This window comes from Myotis daubentonii, chromosome 4, assembly GCF_963259705.1.
Source record: "Myotis daubentonii chromosome 4, mMyoDau2.1, whole genome shotgun sequence".
Taxonomy (NCBI): Eukaryota; Metazoa; Chordata; class Mammalia; order Chiroptera; family Vespertilionidae; genus Myotis; species Myotis daubentonii.
The window spans coordinates 4204146-4222169 of record NC_081843.1 but is presented as its reverse complement, the minus strand read 5'-3'; the positions used below and the strand labels follow the sequence as shown (position 1 = coordinate 4222169).

General features: G+C 39.4%; 1 protein-coding gene across 1 annotated transcript in view; it reads right to left on the bottom strand.

Annotated features, from left to right (window-relative positions):
• The window catches only part of LOC132232543 (phospholipid-transporting ATPase ABCA3-like), a 204655-nt gene that overhangs the window by 85514 nt on the left and 101117 nt on the right, over positions 1 to 18024 (bottom strand). Inside the window, exons 9-11 of the mRNA XM_059691927.1 lie at positions 4964 to 5137; positions 3028 to 3206; positions 2157 to 2291 (exon numbers count right to left, since the gene is read on the bottom strand). Coding sequence (XP_059547910.1) covers positions 2157 to 2291; positions 3028 to 3206; positions 4964 to 5137 — 488 coding nt within the window. The remainder of the gene's footprint in view (positions 1 to 2156; positions 2292 to 3027; positions 3207 to 4963; positions 5138 to 18024) is intronic.

Here is an 18024-nt window from a genome sequence, read left to right as displayed (position 1 = left end):
TAAAGGAGTTCATCACCACCAAACCAGGATTATATGAAATGCTGAAAGGTATCCTTTAAGAAGAGGAAGAGGAAGAAAAAGGTAAAGATACAAATTATGAACAACAAATATGCATCTATCAACAAGTGAATCTAAGAATCAAGTGAATAAATAATCTGATGAACAGAATGAACTGTTGATTATAATAGAATCAGGGACATAGAAAGGGAATGGACTGACTATTCTTGGGGGGGAAAGGGGTGTGGGAGATGCGGGAAGAGACTGGACAAAAATCGTGCACCTATGGATGAGGACAGTGGGTGGGGAGTGAGGGCGGAGGGTGGGGCAGGAACTGGGAGGAGGGGAGTTATGGGGGGAAAAAAAAAGAGGAACAATAAAGATTTAATTTAAAAAAATAAAAAGATAATACATCATGATTAAGAGGGGTTCAGTTGAAGGAGGCAAGGATAGTTCAACATACACAAATTAATCAATGTAATACACCACATTAACAAAATAAAGGATAAAATCATATGATCATATAAATAGATGTAGAAAAAGCATTTGACAAGATACAACATCCATTCATTATTAAAACATTCAATAAAATGAGTATAGAAGGAAAGTACCTCAACATAATAAAGGCCATATATGACAAACCCTCAGCTAATATACTTCATAGTGAAACATTGAAAGCTTTTTTCTCTAAGATCAGGAACAAGACAAGTCTGTCCACTTTAACCACTCTTATTCAACATAGTACTGGAGGTCCTAGCCAGAGCAATCAGAAAGATATACTCAAGCAAGAGAAAGATATAAAAGGCATCCAAATTGGGAATAAAGAAGTAAAAGTGTCACTTTTTGCAGATGACATGATTCTGTATATAGAAAGCCTAAAGACTCCACCAAAAAACTATTAGAATCAATAAACAAATACAGTAATGTTGTAGAATACAAAATATACAAAAACACATTGCATTCCTATATACTAACAATGAAATTTCAGAAGAAGAAATAGAAAAAATTTATTTTATAATTGAAACAAAAAGAATAAAATACTTAGGAATAAACTTAAACAAAGGATGTGAAAGATGTATACATTGAAAACGACATGACATTATTAAAAGCAATTGAAAAAGATACAGAGAAATGAATAGATATTCCATGTTCATGGATTGGAAGTATCAAGATAGTTAAAATGTCCATATTACTCAAAACAATATACAGATTTAATGCAATCCCATCAAAACTGCAATGGCATTTTAAAAAAGAAACAGAACAAACAATTACCAGATTTGTATGAACCACAAAAAAGACCCAAATAGCCAAAGCAATCCTGAGGAGCAAAAAACGAGTTTTGTATTTGGCTTACACAACCAAAAGAGAGACCTGCATATAGCACACTGGAGTATAAACACCTCTAAAATTAACCTGAATTTGCATGGAAGGATCTGTGATTACCAAAGCTGTAGGGTTAGGAACTCAAATCAAGGTAGGTAGACCTTCAAGAGACAATGTATTGCCAGTAAGTACACAGGATACCTGAATGCTACATGCCTGCAACTGATCCAAATAGATTGAGAGATACAAGAATCCCTTCCCTGACAGAGGAGAGTACAGATAGACAAGTGCAAAACATTGTGAACAGAAACTAATGTTCTAGACCAGTGATTTTCACCCTTTTCATCTCGTGGCATGCACAAATTAATTACTAAAATTTCTGTGGCACACCAAAAAATATATTTCTTGCTGATCTGATAAAAATTGGTATAATTTTGATTCATTCACACTGGATGGCTATTTTTGTGTTGGCTGTTGTCATATTTATTTGACAATCTAAGAAAAAAGAGATTAGTGCCCCCAAATAATCACATTTTAAAACACTGTGGCACACCAGTTGAAAATCACTGTTCTAGACTCTACATTTTAAAATGAGTATATTCATAGAAGACCACAGTTATAGTTTATAGAAAGCCTGATACTATTCTGGAGGAAGGAGAAAATTTTATTATAACTTGTATAAATTTCATTTATATCTTTCTCAAAGGAAGTAAGCAGAATGCCCTCTTTTATTATCATGTGATCTGTTTCTTGGTATTTCCAATGACAAAAACATTGACAATGAATTGTAAACTAAGTATCGGTTTCATCAAGAAAAGAGACGTGTGAAACAATACCTTGCACAAATGTTGGAGCTGGATACCTGCCACCAAATCAGTAGGTTCAGCTTCAAAATACTTGGTTTCAATTGTCTTGTAAAATTCCGTTGATTCATTTGTTTTCTTTGGTTTTTCCCCAAACCAGTAAGAGGGCTAAGAAGAGAATAAAATGTAATCATTGCAAAAACCACTGAAGAAAACACAGTATAAAGTCAGTTAGCCTGCTATTCTTTATGTTGAAATGGGCAGAACATTGCTTGGGATTAAGTTTTAGAACTAATTGGCTATAATTTGAACCCCCAAGGCATAAAAAGAGATGACTCTATTTAATCATAACTGTCTGAGAGAAACAAAAGGAAATCACTGCAACATGAGGTCACAGTAGAACATATCCTATCACTCGGCCATATCTCCTCTTAGCAACACATAAGCCAGTAATAATAAGGGGAAAAAGAAGGGAGACATGCTGCCCATTTTGCTGTGGCTCTGGCTGTGAAAGGTGTGGCTAACCAAACGTGGGGAGTGCCAAGCAAGATATGGAACGTAACTAAACTTCTCCGTGTTAGTATCCGGAGACGCCACCCTATGTTAACTTTGTTATGCTGGGGTCCAATCCCTTATGAAACACTAGCCTGCAAATGTGATGGATTATTGAAGTTTTGGATGGCAGGCCATGAATTACAGATTACATATATAGTAGAGGCTTTATAGTGTATTAGGGAAAGGTTAGTGAATTCATATGCCTGAAGTAATTAGAATGATTCTTTCACCTGACCTATTGATTCAATTATAGACAGGGCAAAATTAACTACTGCTGCCTTTTATATAAATTACAGATCATGTCCATAGGACTGTGGCCTCTCTCAATAACAGAAGCAGCACAACTCACCAGCAAAAAGAAGTTCCATGGCTTGGGCACACCATACTCTCCGGGAAAGACGGCTTCTATGTACCAAGCCACAAGGCCGTACAAGACAGCATCAAGTAAAAATATTCCCAGTATATAGGCAAAGACAAAGTTCTCCACCGTGTTTGGTGAGAAGATGTTACTCCATTTAATTCCAATTTCTAAGAGATAACAGGAGACATTAAATTTAGGTGGCAACTGACACAAAGTTATTCATGTGTATCATAATGAAAGAGTGAAAAAAGTTAATGTTCTCTAGAGATTACTATTATATTCAGCTACTTTCTTATGCTGTTAGAATTTAGGACATCTGAGCAAGTAATCATGTAATATGCTTCCTACTATGACAAAGACAATCAGTAATAAATTAAACAAAAATAAAATATACTAAAAAGTCAGGAAAATGAGTTTTACAAAAAATAAGCAGAGCTATAGGTTTAGACCAAGCATGTCAAACTCACGGCCTGCGAGCTGCATGTGGCCCACAACAGATATTTTGCAGCCCAGCCAATATAACGGTATGTAAGAAATGTTTTAACAAAAATTTCATAACTTAATTTTTACAATATCCTGTTATACATAATTATTAATAATGAACTACAATGTTCGTTAATGACTGATTACTACAATCATGTTTCATTCATTTTCCTTACACGCCTTACGTGCAGGCGCACCATTTCTCTCCACTAATACCAGCAGCGAATATTTTAGCAGCTGATTGCCACGTCATTAGTCTTGGACTGACTTGTTAGGTGGGCACAACAGGAAATATTTCACTTTCGGAGAACAAGAAAATTAGGTTTATTTGTGTTACACTTATTTGTGCAGATATTCAGTGTCTGCTAAGTTAATGTTCAAGAAAAAATATTAATTTTTATTAAAATGTTCTATATTTTATGTTAATGACAACTCATTTATTTCAGCCCTTTATATTCAGCATGTCTCTATCAAAATAAACCCAAGTTTCTATGAAAATTAAAGCTTTTGTTTTTTTGCGGCCCATGTAAAGTTAAACCTTGTTTATTTGGCCCATGTTAGCCTTTGAGGTTGACATGCTTGGTTTCAGCCGTGGGCAAACTACGGCCTGCGGCCCGGATCCGCCCGTTTGAAATGAATAAAACTAAAAAAAAAAAACAAGACCGTACCCTTTTATGTAATGATGTTTACTTTGAATTTATATTAGTTCACACAAACACTCCATCCATGCTTTTGTTCCGGCCCTCCGGTCCAGTTTAAGAACCCACTGTGGCTCTCGAGTCAAAAAGTTTGCCCACCCCTGGTTTAGACAGTGGCTCCTCTCCCCACCCCGTCCTCATACTAAATGTTCACTGACATATATAATTTTGGAAAAATGCAGTCACTGCACAGTAGAGATGAATGAGAACTAAAGAACAGACTAGAGGGGTTTTGCATAGTTTTTCATTGATGGAAAAAGGAAGAAGGAAGTTACTAAAAAGCAGAACCATGTCACTTCATCCCTACCTCTAAACAGAAGGTGGCAACTCCAAAAGGAGTAGGGAGAGACCCTAACAGACCTGAGGCCTGGCCAGTGTTGCTCAGTGGTTGAGCATCGACCTATAAAATAGGAGGTCACAGTTTGATTCCCAGTCAGGGCACATGGCCAGGTTGGGGCTGGATCTGCAGTGGGCAATGCAGGAGGCAACCGGTCAATGATATTCTGTCATAATTGATGTTTCTATCCTTCTCTCCCTGCCCCTTCCTCTCTCTGCAATCAATAAAGACATTTAAAATTTTTAAAAGACCTGAGTAAATTTATGGAGGGAATGTGCAAACTCATGCACTATAGGTAATGGTATAAAGTAGTGTGAATTTTTTAGGACAGTTTAGCAATATCAGAAATATTAAAACTGTGAATACCCTATGAGAACGTGGCGAAATTTACAAGGTTACCACTCACTGTCTGTTTCTGCCCTGACAAGGTATTTGGTTCCCAGTGCCATTACGACATTTGAGCTGAGGGAAAAAGCCAGCTTCTTCATGAGTGTCATCTGTGCGTAACTTGAAGAGATCCTGGGAGCTGGAAAGTAGCTGATTAAATAAATGAAGCCTCCAATAGGTATAGCAAAGTGTGCTGCCAATCAGAGAGAAATAATACGGTCAAGTCAAACAATCTGAAAATCTGAAATAAAAATACCTTGGTTTTATTACGAGTGCCCTAAAAGTTGAAGCACATTGAGAATAGACATTGGTCTGCTCGGCTCACCACTACTTCCTCAGCACATTATAAAACGTTTGACACTTATTAAGTGCTTAAAAGTATTTTTTGAATGAATAAAAGATGAAAATTAAAACATTTAAAAAACTACTTTCTCTTGAATTCATCATTAGATATGCAATAACTATGACTATTGCAGCTTTTAATGGAAATTTACATATTTATTATCACTCAACATAAAATATTGTAAATACTATCATTGGCATAATCAGAAAATACCTAGATCAGCGGTCACCAAACTTTTGGACCTCACGGACCACTAAATTCATAATTTTAAATCTCGCAGGCCACTAATATGATTTTTTAAAAAAAGATAAAATACATTTGTAAAATAATGATCAGAGAACTTCCATTTTATTCATATGAAATGTACCTATTTGATATAACATTATAAATACTTATTTAATTATAACAAAATCTTCAAAGGTTGTTTAATTGTAACAAATTTATTAAAATATTAATTTTTACGAAATAATTGAAGCTTAAGTATTACACATTTTTAGAGTGTGATATTTGCTCCTGTTTGCTTGAAATAAATTTATGGATTTTTGACTCCAATGACGTTACTGCAAGACAGAGAGCCGTATTTATTTCAAACCGAGACCGGTACCGAGTTTTAATTGCTGTGACAGATGAAAATGTTTTCTTCGCACAAATATATTGTTGAAAATTGAATCAAAATGTTCATTGCTTTTGCACTCAGCAATGGGTATTCACTTTTAATGGAGAACCCAAAATGGGGTCTTGATAAGAATGACTGGAATTTACTTTGGGAAGATAGTTCGACTTCGCGCAGGTTAACAGTCGGGTTAGTACCTTGCCCCTCGACAGCCGTCTCCCCTCAGCGTGAAGAAGAAGGTGAGTATGCTGGGAACCCACTTCTTCGCAAAGCGCCTCAAATATTCGAGAATTGAGTGCTTTGTGTCGAATTTCACTTATAATTTTAATAACATCTGATAATACCTCGTGTAGTTCTGGGGAAATTTTTTTCGCCGCAAATTGCTCACGATGTATAATGCAGTGTGTAGACAAAATGTCCGGGTGGCCAACATTTTTCACCTTTGCAACAATTCCTGAAAGATGTCAGTCATGTTTGCGGCACCGTCTGCACATTCTTCCCATTCAATTCCGAGTTCCAGGAAATAACTATTAACCTGCTTCAGAAATCCCAGAACTAGTTGTTCCACCGGCAAGCTGAGCCAACAAAGTAGTTCTTCCTGCAGCTCTCCGCACAAAACAAAGAAGCGCCTTGTTACTTTCACCATTGATTCGTCAAGTTGAATTGAATAAAATGGTGAATTTTTCACCATTTTTATAACTTGATTTTCAATATCTTCAGCCATGTCTTCTATTCTGCATTTGATAATGTTAACAGACATAGGAATTGCTTTCAGCGTCTGGACAGCCTGCCTTCCCAAAACCTCTTCCCAGGCTTGTAACATGCAAGGCTGAATTAATTCTTCTCCAATCGCATACGGCTTTTTATTTTTCGAGATCTGAAGTGCTATCAGATAAGAAGCCTTTAATGAGGATTTATCTCCAACAGTCATTTTTTGTTACAGCAATTACTTGCTTTTGCATATTTTCATGCACTCTTTAAAAATATTCAAGTGGTTTTTTTAAAATGCAATTAAGGTCCAAATTTTTCTGTGGATCACCAAAATTTTCTCATGGACCACCAGTGGCCCCCAGACCACAAGTTGGCTACTGTTGACCTAGATTGTGTTTCCAGATACTGATATTCAGTCTATGTCAGGGTACTGAGGGCAAATAAGGATGCCTACATAAACAGAGACACCAAGTTGGTGTCAAGCAACCAGATCTGGTTTAGAGTATGAAGTGGCCAAAAATGTGACCCTGATAAAATATTAAAAAGAAAATTCTTAAGAAATCAGTTAACCTCATCTAGAATTAAATTGCAGCATCCAAATAGAAATTGGATATTATGAAGTAAAACACTATTAGGAGTGATTCTTCCTTCCCTTTTTTTTTTTTTTAAATATATTTTATTGATTTTTTTACAGAGAGGAAGGGAGAGGGATAGAGAGTTAGAAACATCGATGGGAGAGAAACATCGATCAGCCGCCTCCTGCACATCTCTCACTGGGGATGTGCCCGCAACCCAGGTACATGCCCTCAACCGGAATCAAACCTGGGACCCCTCAGTCCGCAGGCAGACGCTCTATCCACTGAGCCTAACTGGTTTCGGCCCTTCCTTTCTTATTTTAAATTCTTTCCTGAGGATATGATACTTGGAAAAACAGCAGGCAGAAGCATTTGGTCATAGGACCCCAGCAGCCACAGGGCAGGAAAAGAAAAACAACAACACCTTAAGTGACACAGCCTGTCCCACCCACAGCATGCCACCACACCCTGCATTTGGAGCTTAACAGAGGAACAAAAGCAGAGGCCAAAGTTACAGATTTGAACAGTCTCAAGGAGCCCTCAGTGACTGGACTGGGGGAGGGGTCACCCACTCCACTATCCTGGGAACCAGACTGATAATTTCCCCACACAGGAGAACTGATAAAAACTCCAGGTTTACAGCCAGCCCCATTGGTCTCCACACAGGATCTCTGTCCAGCCAAGGAAAGAGCGATAATTTGGGCAACTTGGGGAGGAGTGGCTCTGGGACAGGGAAACACACCCACCGTATTTCCTAAAAGCTAAACAGCACCTCCCGCCTAAAGCCCTTTTCAGAAACAGGCTTCTGAGTGATTAAGACGGACAGATGGCCAGCAGGCAGAGATGGGCAGAGGTGGAGCCTGGGGATCCAGGGAAAGTGTGCTGACCAGCCCTGACCCCACGGTGCTAACAAACCTGCTTCAGGGGGCAGATTGGCCCTCCTTCAGGCAGCCAAGGACCGTGGAGACACAAACAGTGAATAGGTGGATCACTTGGAGCTTCAAGAGGAGCTGAAAGCCAAAGGAGGGCAGTCCCTGACAGTGTCAGCACCTACCTCCAGAACAGGAAGCTCAGAATTGGCAGACAGAGAAGAGTGGGGTCAAGGTGAGCTCCCAGAGAGCACTACACTCGGCTGAAACAAATGCCAATTCACTTTCTTTCTTTTTTACTTTTTTCTTCTCTTTTCCTCACTTTTTGCCTCTCTTTTTTATTTTTCTCTTCCCTTTCTTTTTTTTTTGCCTTTTTAAATTTATCTTCTATATCTATCTGTGTTATTGATTTCTTGTTATTCTAGTCTCTGTTGTTTCATTCATATATCTAACTTCCCTCTTTCCTTTTGCTGCTCAATTTTCTTTTTTCGACTACTCAGTTTTTTTCTCTCTTCTTCTTCTGCTTTTTCATCCTTTTTCTTTTTCTTATTATAAGTCTATCTGCTTTCTCCTCTATTTTCCTTTAGAAATTTTTTTCTTGTTTTTTCATTTCGTTTCTCCCTCTCTTATTTTAAACCATTTTCCTGCCCCTATGCTTCTAATTCTTTATTTTTACTTTCTTTATTTCAGCTCTGCATCTATATATTCTGCCACCATTTTCTGTTGGTTTTCTGTTTGTGCTTCTTTTGTTTGTTTTGTTTTGTCCCTGTATTTTTTTTTCTTTATTTTTTTCTACCATTCTTGCTCTCTCTTCTCTTTCTGAATTCTCTCTTTTCTAGTGGTTGCTTTTGTTGGTGCTTTAGGGGTCTTATGTACACTTTTGTTTTCTATCTTCTACTTTATATTTTGTCGTGTTCTATTTTGTTTTGTTTGGTCAGCATCTCTACAACAGCTTTCGTGACATGCTCAGGGGTGGCACGTAGTCAGCCAGTCTGAGAGCAGACTCCATCCATGAACAGGGCAATAACACTCAAAACCCAAATACAACAGGAAAAGCCAAATAACTCAAGTAAGGGGCTTTCCTAGAGAACCCAGCTCAGGAGGTCTAAGAGACAGGACCACTGGGTCCCACAAAACACCTACTGCATAAGACCATCCCACAAAATCTGGGTGGCATAGCAGTTTTATCTAATATACAGAAACAAAAACAAAGGGATAGCAAACCGGTGAGACAAAGAAACAATCGCCAAAATTAAAGACATGGAAAAAAAAAACAGAAAAGGAACTAAATGACATAGAGGTAAATAATTTGTCAGATAAAAAATTCAGAGTAGGAGAAAAATCAAGATGGCGGCATAGGTAAACACTGGAGTTTGCTGCCTCGAACAACCACTTCAAAAATACAACTAAAAGACAGAACGGACATCATCCAGAACCACAGGAAGGCTGGCTGAGTGGAAATTCTACAACTAGAAGGAAAGAGAAAAGCATACCGAGACTCAGAGGAGGCGCAGTGCGGAAGTAAAATACTAAGGTACAGAGGCGCACACGGAGGCTGGCGGCTGAGGGCGTGGTTGTCGTTTTCAATCAGGAGGGAGTCTCAGGCTCTGAGCTCCAGTTCCAGGCGAGTCTCTGGGGACCCAGACACAGATGGGAGAAGCGGGACTGTCTGGCATTGGTCGGAACTCAAGGGCAGCTTTCTCTCGGAGGAGCTTGCAGCGATTGCCGAGACACTGAGAAGCTGGGCTCTGAGAGCAGCCATAACTGCTAGCCCCGCCCTGTTGATCCCCTGGGACCTGCCCCGCCCAAGCCCTGCAGGGAGGCTTTTGCTGGATAGCCTAAGGCAGAGGCTAGATTAGCACCTCCCTAGAGATCCAGGAGCCAGTGTACCCAGAGGTCAGAGTGGGACCATCCAGTTTGCAGCTCCGTGGAACCATAAAGGATACACTCAGGGGGCAGACTCAGTGAGTACCAAAGCCCCACTGAAGCAAGTCTTGCCCCAGAGGGGTGTCTCCAGCACAGAAGTTCTCCCACTGCAGACACAGCGGATTCTCACAGCCATTTGTCCTGGAGGTCAATTCCTCCCAGTGATACCTACAACAATCAAAGCTTAACTACAACAAGACTGTGCACAAAGACCACAAGGGGGTGCACCAAGAATGTCCTCCTCAGGTAATTGGGGAGGCTGAACCACTGGGCCCTAGAGGACACTTAGCACAGAAAACCACTGTATCAACACAGGGAAGCATAAAAAATGCAGAGACAAAGAAAAAGGACACAAATGACAGAAATGGAGGAAAGCAAACTACTGGATATAGAGTTCAAAACCACACTTTTAAGGTTTTTCAACAATTTTCTAGAAACTGCCGATAAACTTAATGAGACCTACAAGAAATCTAATGAGACCCTCAAGGTTGTGATAAAGGACCAACTAGAAATTAAGCATACACTGACTAAAATAAAGACTATTATACAGAATCCCAATAGCAGACTAGAGGATCGCAAGAATCAAGTCAACGATTTGAAATACGAAGAAGCAAAAAAGACCCAACCGGAAAAGCAAAATGAAAAAAGAATCCAAAAATATGAAGATAGTGTAAGGAGCCTCTGGGACAGCTTCAAGCGTACCAACATCTGAATTATAGAGGTGCCAGAAGAAGAGAGAGAGCAAGATATTGAAAACCTATTTGAAGAAATAATGACAGAAAACTTCCCCTACCTTGTGAAAGAAATAGACTTACAAGTCCAGGAAGCACAGAGAACCCCAAACAAAAGGAATCCAAAGAGGACCACACCAAGACACATCATAATTAAAATGCCAAGAGAAAAAGACAAAGAGAGAATCTTAAAAGCAGCAAGAGAAAAAAAGTCAGTTACCTACAAGGGAGTACCCATACGACTGTCAGCTGACTTCTCAACAGAAACTTTGCAGGCCAGAAGGGAGTGGCAAGAAATATTCAAAGTGATGAATACCAAGAACCTACAACCAAGATTACTTTATCCAGCAAAGCTATCATTCAGAATTGAAGGTCAGATAAAGAGCTTCACAGATAAGGAAAAGCTAAAGGAGTTCATCACCACTAAACCAGTATTATATGAAATGCTGAAAGGTATCCTTTAAGAAGAGGAAGAAGAAGAAAAAGGTAAAGATACAAATTACGAACAACAAATACACATCTATCAACAAGTGAATCTGAAAATCAAGTGAATAATCTGATGAACAGAATGAACTGGTGATTATAATAGAATCAGGGGCATAGAAAGGGAATGGACTGACTATTCTTGGGGGGGAAAGGGGTGAGGGGGTGAGGGAAGAAATTGGACAATAATTGTGCACCTATGGATGAGGACAGTGGGTGGGGAGTGAGGGAGGAGGGTGGGGTGGGAACTGGGTGGAAAGGAATTATGGGGGGGGGAGAGGAACAAATGCAATAATCTGAACAATAAAGATTTAATTAATAAAAAAACTATATAAAAAAATAAAGAGGACTGTTGGGAGAATGAACACAAGCCCCAGCGGGTCGGAGTACTTCATCTATTTGGAAGACCCCCCCTCTCTCCCAGGCATGGGATCTAGCATATAGTTGGAGCCAAAATATTTTTGTGAATGCAGGGACATTGGGATGTGAAAACATAGCAAACAAACCCCAGAGAGATTCACAGCCAGACTGAGGTTTGATCCTAAGATAGCCAAGCTTTCTTTAAGCACAGATCGTAGCTGTTTCTACCACCGCCGGCTCAGGGTGGGTGCATCCATCTCTTCCACCCTTCCCTTTAGAAAGTAGCCCAAGGCAGGCAGGGGTGTGTGCGTGTGTGCGTGTGTGTGTGTGTGTGCGTGTGTGTGTGTGTGTGTGTGTGTGTGTGATGTCTCATTCCCAGGAGGAACTGGAGTCAGAGGAAAGAGCACACACACACACACACACACACAAAGAATTCAGAGTAATAGTATTAAGGGTGCACAAACAATTCAGTGAGAACTACAAGAAACTTAATTAGAATTATAAGGGTCTTAATGAGAGCTATGCCAACATGAAAAGAAAGCTTAAAACAATAAATAAGAATCAACTGGAAATGAGGAATAACAGAACTGAAATAAAGAACACCCTGGAAGGATTCAGCAGTAGACTAGAAGAGGCTGAGGATAAAATCAGTGAATTAGAAGACAAGATAGACAAAAACACCCATTCAGAGAAGCAAATGGAAAAAAAAATTAAAAAGCAGGAAGTGAGTCTATGGGAGCTTTGGACAACATGAAACATAACAACATCTGCATAATAGGGATGTCAGAAGCAGAAGAATCTGAGGAAGGAATAGAGAGCCTCTTTGAGACGTAATGGCAGAAAATTTCCCTAACCTGGTGAAGGAAAAGTCACTTGAGTCCAGGAAACACAAAGAATATCAATCAAGATAAACCCCAAAAGACCCACACCAAGGCATATATTAATTAAAATGGCAAACGCCAAAGACAAAGAAAGAATCTTCAAGGCTGCAAGAGAGAGACAGAAAGTTACCTACAAAGGATATCCCATTACACTGTTAGCTAACTTCTCAATAGAAAAACTTCAGGCCAAAAGGGAATGGCATGAAATATACAGGTAATGAAAACCAGGGACTGAACCAGCAAGACTATTGTTCAAAAATGTAAGGTGAATAAAGAGCTTCACAGACAAAAAATGGCTAGAAGAGTTTATTACAAGTAAAACAGCAACACAAGAAAATGCTAAAGGGACTGTCATAAGAAAAAGAGAGAGAAAAACACAGGTATAAAGAATAAGAATGGTAATGAATAAGTACCTATTAATAGTAACCTTAAATGTAAATGGCTAAAATGTTCGAATCAAAAGACACAGATTAGCTGAATGGATAAGAAAACATGACCCATATATATGCTGTCTACAAAAGAACCAATTCAGAACAGAAGGATCACACAGGCAGAAAGGAGAGGGATGGAAATAAATTTTTCCAGGAAAATGAAAATGAAAAGATAGCTGGGGTAGCAATACTCATATCTGACAAAATAGACTTCAAGGTTAAGGCCATAACAAGAGATAATGAAGGCCACTTAATAATACTAAAGTGATCAATACAACAAGAGGATATAACTGTGGTAAATATACATGCACTCGATACAGGAGCATCCAAATATCTCAAAAAAATATTCTAGAGAATTTCAAGGAAGAGATTGACAGCAATACAATCATGGTAGGAGATTTTAACACCACACTGACTTCACTGGATAGAACTTCTAGACAAAAATATCAACAAGGAAATAGTGTTCCTAAATGACACCTAGATCAGGTGGAATTAATTGACATTTTCAGAACATTTCAACCCAAAGCTACAGAATATGCATTCTTCTCAAGTGCACCTGGGTCATTTTCAAAGATAGACCACATGTTAGGACATAAAACATGTCTCTACAAGTTCAAGAAGATTGAAATCATATCAAGAACCTTCTCAGATCACAATGGCATGAAAATAGATATGAATTACAAAAAAACAACAATAAAAAAAACACTCCAAAATATTCGAACACATGGAAGCTAACTAGCATGCTATTAAACAAAGAATGGGTTACCAAAAAGATCAAAGAAGAAATAAAGAACATCCTGGAAACAAATAAAAATGAACACACGGCAACCCAAAATCTATGGGACATAACAAAAGCAGTCCTGAGAGGAAAGCTCACAGCACTACAACCTACCTCAAATAACAAGAAAAATTAATAATAAACTGTTTAACCCCACAACTTAAAGAATTAGAAAGATAACAAAAAGAAAAGCACAGAGAAGTAGAAGGAAGAAAATAATAATGATCAGAGCAGAAGTAAATGACATGGAGACTAAAAAAAACTATATAAAAAATCAACAAAACCAAGAGTTGGTTCTTTGAAAAGATAACCAAGTTTGATGAACCTTTAGCCAGATTCATCAAGAAACAAAGAGAGAGCCACATGAGCAGCCTGCCTCTGTCCGAGGAGCAGGAGCTCTGTGAGCAGCCCGCCCCCACTCGAGGAGCAGCAGCCCCATGAGCAACCCACCCCCACCTGATGAGCAGCAGCCACACAAGCAGCCTGCCCCCATCCAAGGAGCAGCAGCCTCATGTGCAGCCTGCCCCCATCCGAGGTGCAACAGCTGTGCAAGTAGCCTGCCCCCACCATCCAGAGGAGCCACCACTGCTGTGAGCAGCACCCACAAGAGAAGCCACTGCCAACTGAGGAGCAGCCACTGCCATGACCACCCAAGGAGCAGATGCCGCCCAAGGAGCCGCTGTTGTCTGAGGAGCAGCCCCTGCACAACTCAACACCTAGATCCTTTGGTGAGAGCAAAAATGGGGAGACAAAGAAACACCCAAAGGAAATAAAAGGAAAAATTGTCAGAAAAGCAGCAAAGTGAAATGGAGGCATGTGATATGTCAGAAAAAGAATTCAGAATAAGGGTCATACAGTTCATAAACTAGATGGATGAAAAAATCAACAACTTATGTAAGAATCAAGAAGAAATAAAGTGTGATATAGCTGCAACAGAAAACACCATGGAAAGTTTCAACAGTAGACTAGGAGAAGTGGAGGACCGAATTAGTGAATTAGAAGACAGGGAAGCAAAACACACAAACTTAACTGTAATTGGAGAAAAAAATTAAAAGACAGGAGGAGAGCCTATGGGAGCTTTGGGGCAACATGAAATGAACCAACGTATGAATAATTGACGTGCCAAAATGACAAGAAGAGAAACCAGGGTTAAAAAACCTATTTAAAGAAATGTCAGGAAACTTCCCTGATGTGGGGAAGAAAAAAGTCACACAAGCACAAAGAGTCCCAAACAAGATGAACCCAAAAAGACCCACACCAAGACACATCGTAATTATGATAGCAAATGTTCAGGACAAAAAGAGAACCTTAAAGGCTGCAATAGAGAGACAGAACATTATGTACAAGGGATCTCCCATTAGATTATCAAATGATTTCTCAACAGAAACACATCAGGCCAGAAAAGAATGGAATGAACTTTACAAAATGATGCAAAGCAAGGGACTGAATCCAAGAATACTCTATCCAGAAAGGCTATCATTCAAAATTGAAGAGGAAATAAGAAGCTTCACAGGCAGAAGAAGGCTAAGGGAGTTTATTGCTACCAAGCCAAAAATGCAAGATATACTAAAGGTATTATTGTTAAAAGAAGAAATAAAAAGGGGAGAAGAAACATAAGCACTAAAATAAAAAATGGCTACAAATAGGTACATATCAATAATAACTTTAAACATAAATGGACTAAATGCTCCAATCAAAAGACATCGAGTGGCTGAATGGATAAAAAAAATGACCCAAATATATGCTGTCTACAAGAGACCCATCTTAGAACAAGGGACTCACACAGACTAAAAGTGAAGGGATGGAAAAATATCTTTCCGGCAAATGAAAATGAAACAAAGCTGTAGCAGCAATACTTATATCTGACAAAATAGACCTCAAAGTGAAGGTCATAGCAAGAGATAAGGAAGTCCACTTCATAATACTAAAGGGATTGATACAACAAGAGGATATAACCCTGGTAAACATATATGCATCCAATGCAGGAGCACCCAAATACATAAAAAAAGGAACTCCTGGAAGATATCAAGGGAGAGATCGACAACAATACAATCAAAATAGGGGAATTTAATACCCCACTGATATCACTGGGTAAATCCTCTAGACAAAAAATCAGCAAACAAACAGCAATCATAAATGACCCACTAGATCAGATGGAATTACTTGACATCTTCAGAACATTTCACCACACAGCCACAGAATATACGTTCTTCTCAAGTGTACATGGGAAATTTTCAAAGATAGACCACATATTGGGTCACAGGCAAAGTCTCTGAAAATTTAAGATGACTGAAATCTTATCAAGCATCTTCTCAGACCACAATGGCATAATATTAGAAATAAACTACAAAAAAATATTCAAACACTTGGAAGCTGAATAGCATGTTATTAAATAATGATTGGGTTACCAAAGAGATAAAAGAAAAAAGAAAAAAAATCCTGGAAATGAATGAAAATGAAAATACAACAATCCAAAGATTTACTGAACACAGTGAAAGCAGTCCTGAGGGGGAAGTTCATAGCTCTACAGGCCTACTTCAAAAAAACAGGAAAAAATGGTAGCAAATCATCTAACTCTAAAACTTAAAGAATTAGAAAGAGAGCAACAAGGAAAACCCAGAGTGAGCAGAAGGAAGGAGATAAAAAAGATCAGAGCAGAAATAAATGACATAGAGACCAAAAAACAATACAAAAGATGAATGAAACCAAGAGCTGGTTCTTTGAAAGGATAAACAAGATTGATGAATCTCTAGCCAGGCTCACTAGAAACAAAGAGAGAGGACCCAAATAAACAATCAGAAATGAAAGAGGAGAAATCACAACAGACCCCATAGAAATACAAATGATTGTTAAAAAATACTATGAACAACTCTATTCTAACAAATTAGACAACCTAGAGGAAATGGACATATTCCTAGAAAAATACAACCTTCCAAACTCAATCAGGAAGAATCTAAAAATCTCAATAGGCCAATAACTATGAAGGAAATTGAAGCAGTCATCAAAAAGCTTCCAGCAAACAAAAGCCCAGGGCCAGAATGCTTCACAGGGGAGTTTTACCAAATATTCAAAAAAGAACTAAGAGCTATCCTCCTCAGACAATCCCAAAAAATCCAAAAGTAAGGAACACTTCCAAGCTCATTCTATGAAGCCAGCATTACCCTAATACCAAAAACTAGATAAATACAACAAAATGAAAGAGGAGGAGGAGGAGGAGAAAGGAAAGGGAGGAGGAGAGGAAGCAAGGGACTAAAAAAAAAATGATCCCCAGCAATTCAAGATAGTGGCACAGTAGGTGGAAGATACACTCACCTCCTCCCAGGACCAAACTGGAATTACAAACAAAATATAAAACAATCAACCTGAATAACCAACTGAACACTAGCTGAAGAGAAGTCTTATAAGCAAGGATTTACAAAAGAGGTCACATTGAGACTGGTAGAAAAGATAGAGATGAGAAAAGAACTGGCCAGACTCCCATGGTGGGTGGGAGGGCAGCTGAGATTCCCAGGGGATATTTCAGCTGCAAATGTTCCCCCTGAAGAGCAAAGGGTCTCAGCCCCACACTGGGCTCCCCACCACAGAGCACCGGTAAGAGGCACACACATATATGGACAAACCCTGGCATCCTCTTAAAGGGTCAATGCACACAATCTCATTTGTATCCCCTTAACTTAGGCTCTGGTGAAGAGAGGGTGAAGTGGACTAGAGTTGTGTGAGGAGAGACTGGAGTTTGTGGCTCTGGGAAGTAAGCTGAAGAGACAGCTGTCAGGATCCCCGTGCTGAGTCCCTCTTCCATGCTCAGAAGCCATATTTCTTGGGTGGAGCAGTCCTCTGCTTATAGCATCAGCCTGGGGGAATGCAATAACCCCACCCTCTAGACTTCTTGTCCCCCCACCCTGTGGAGCTCACTACCCTGCTGAGGAGACAGCTGCCTGGGCCAGAGTATAGAGATACAGGCGGACTCAGTGACTGAATTGTATGGTTTTAAGACAATAGATATCCACCTCCCCAACTTTCTTGTTAACCTGACTGGGGCTCCCCCTCCAAGGATATCCACGAGACCCACCCTCCAGACTCTGATCTCTCAAATCCTGGTGGCCATGACCTGCTAAGCACTGGGCCAAATCCAAGACAGACTGTGTTGCTTTGTGGGAGGAGCTACTCCTTGTCCTTTCCCCCAAGCCTGACTAGAACATCCCCCTAAGGGGAGGTCCACTAGCCCCACCCTCATGAATCCCAGGGTCCCCACGCTGCTGAGCATAGGCTTCCAGAAGAATCTGGGATTTATTGAATTGTATGGCTCTAGGGACAAGGGCCAATTTTCCTTCACACACCTGGCTGGTTCAGAGACTTCCCTTCACAAGGCCAAATCTTGG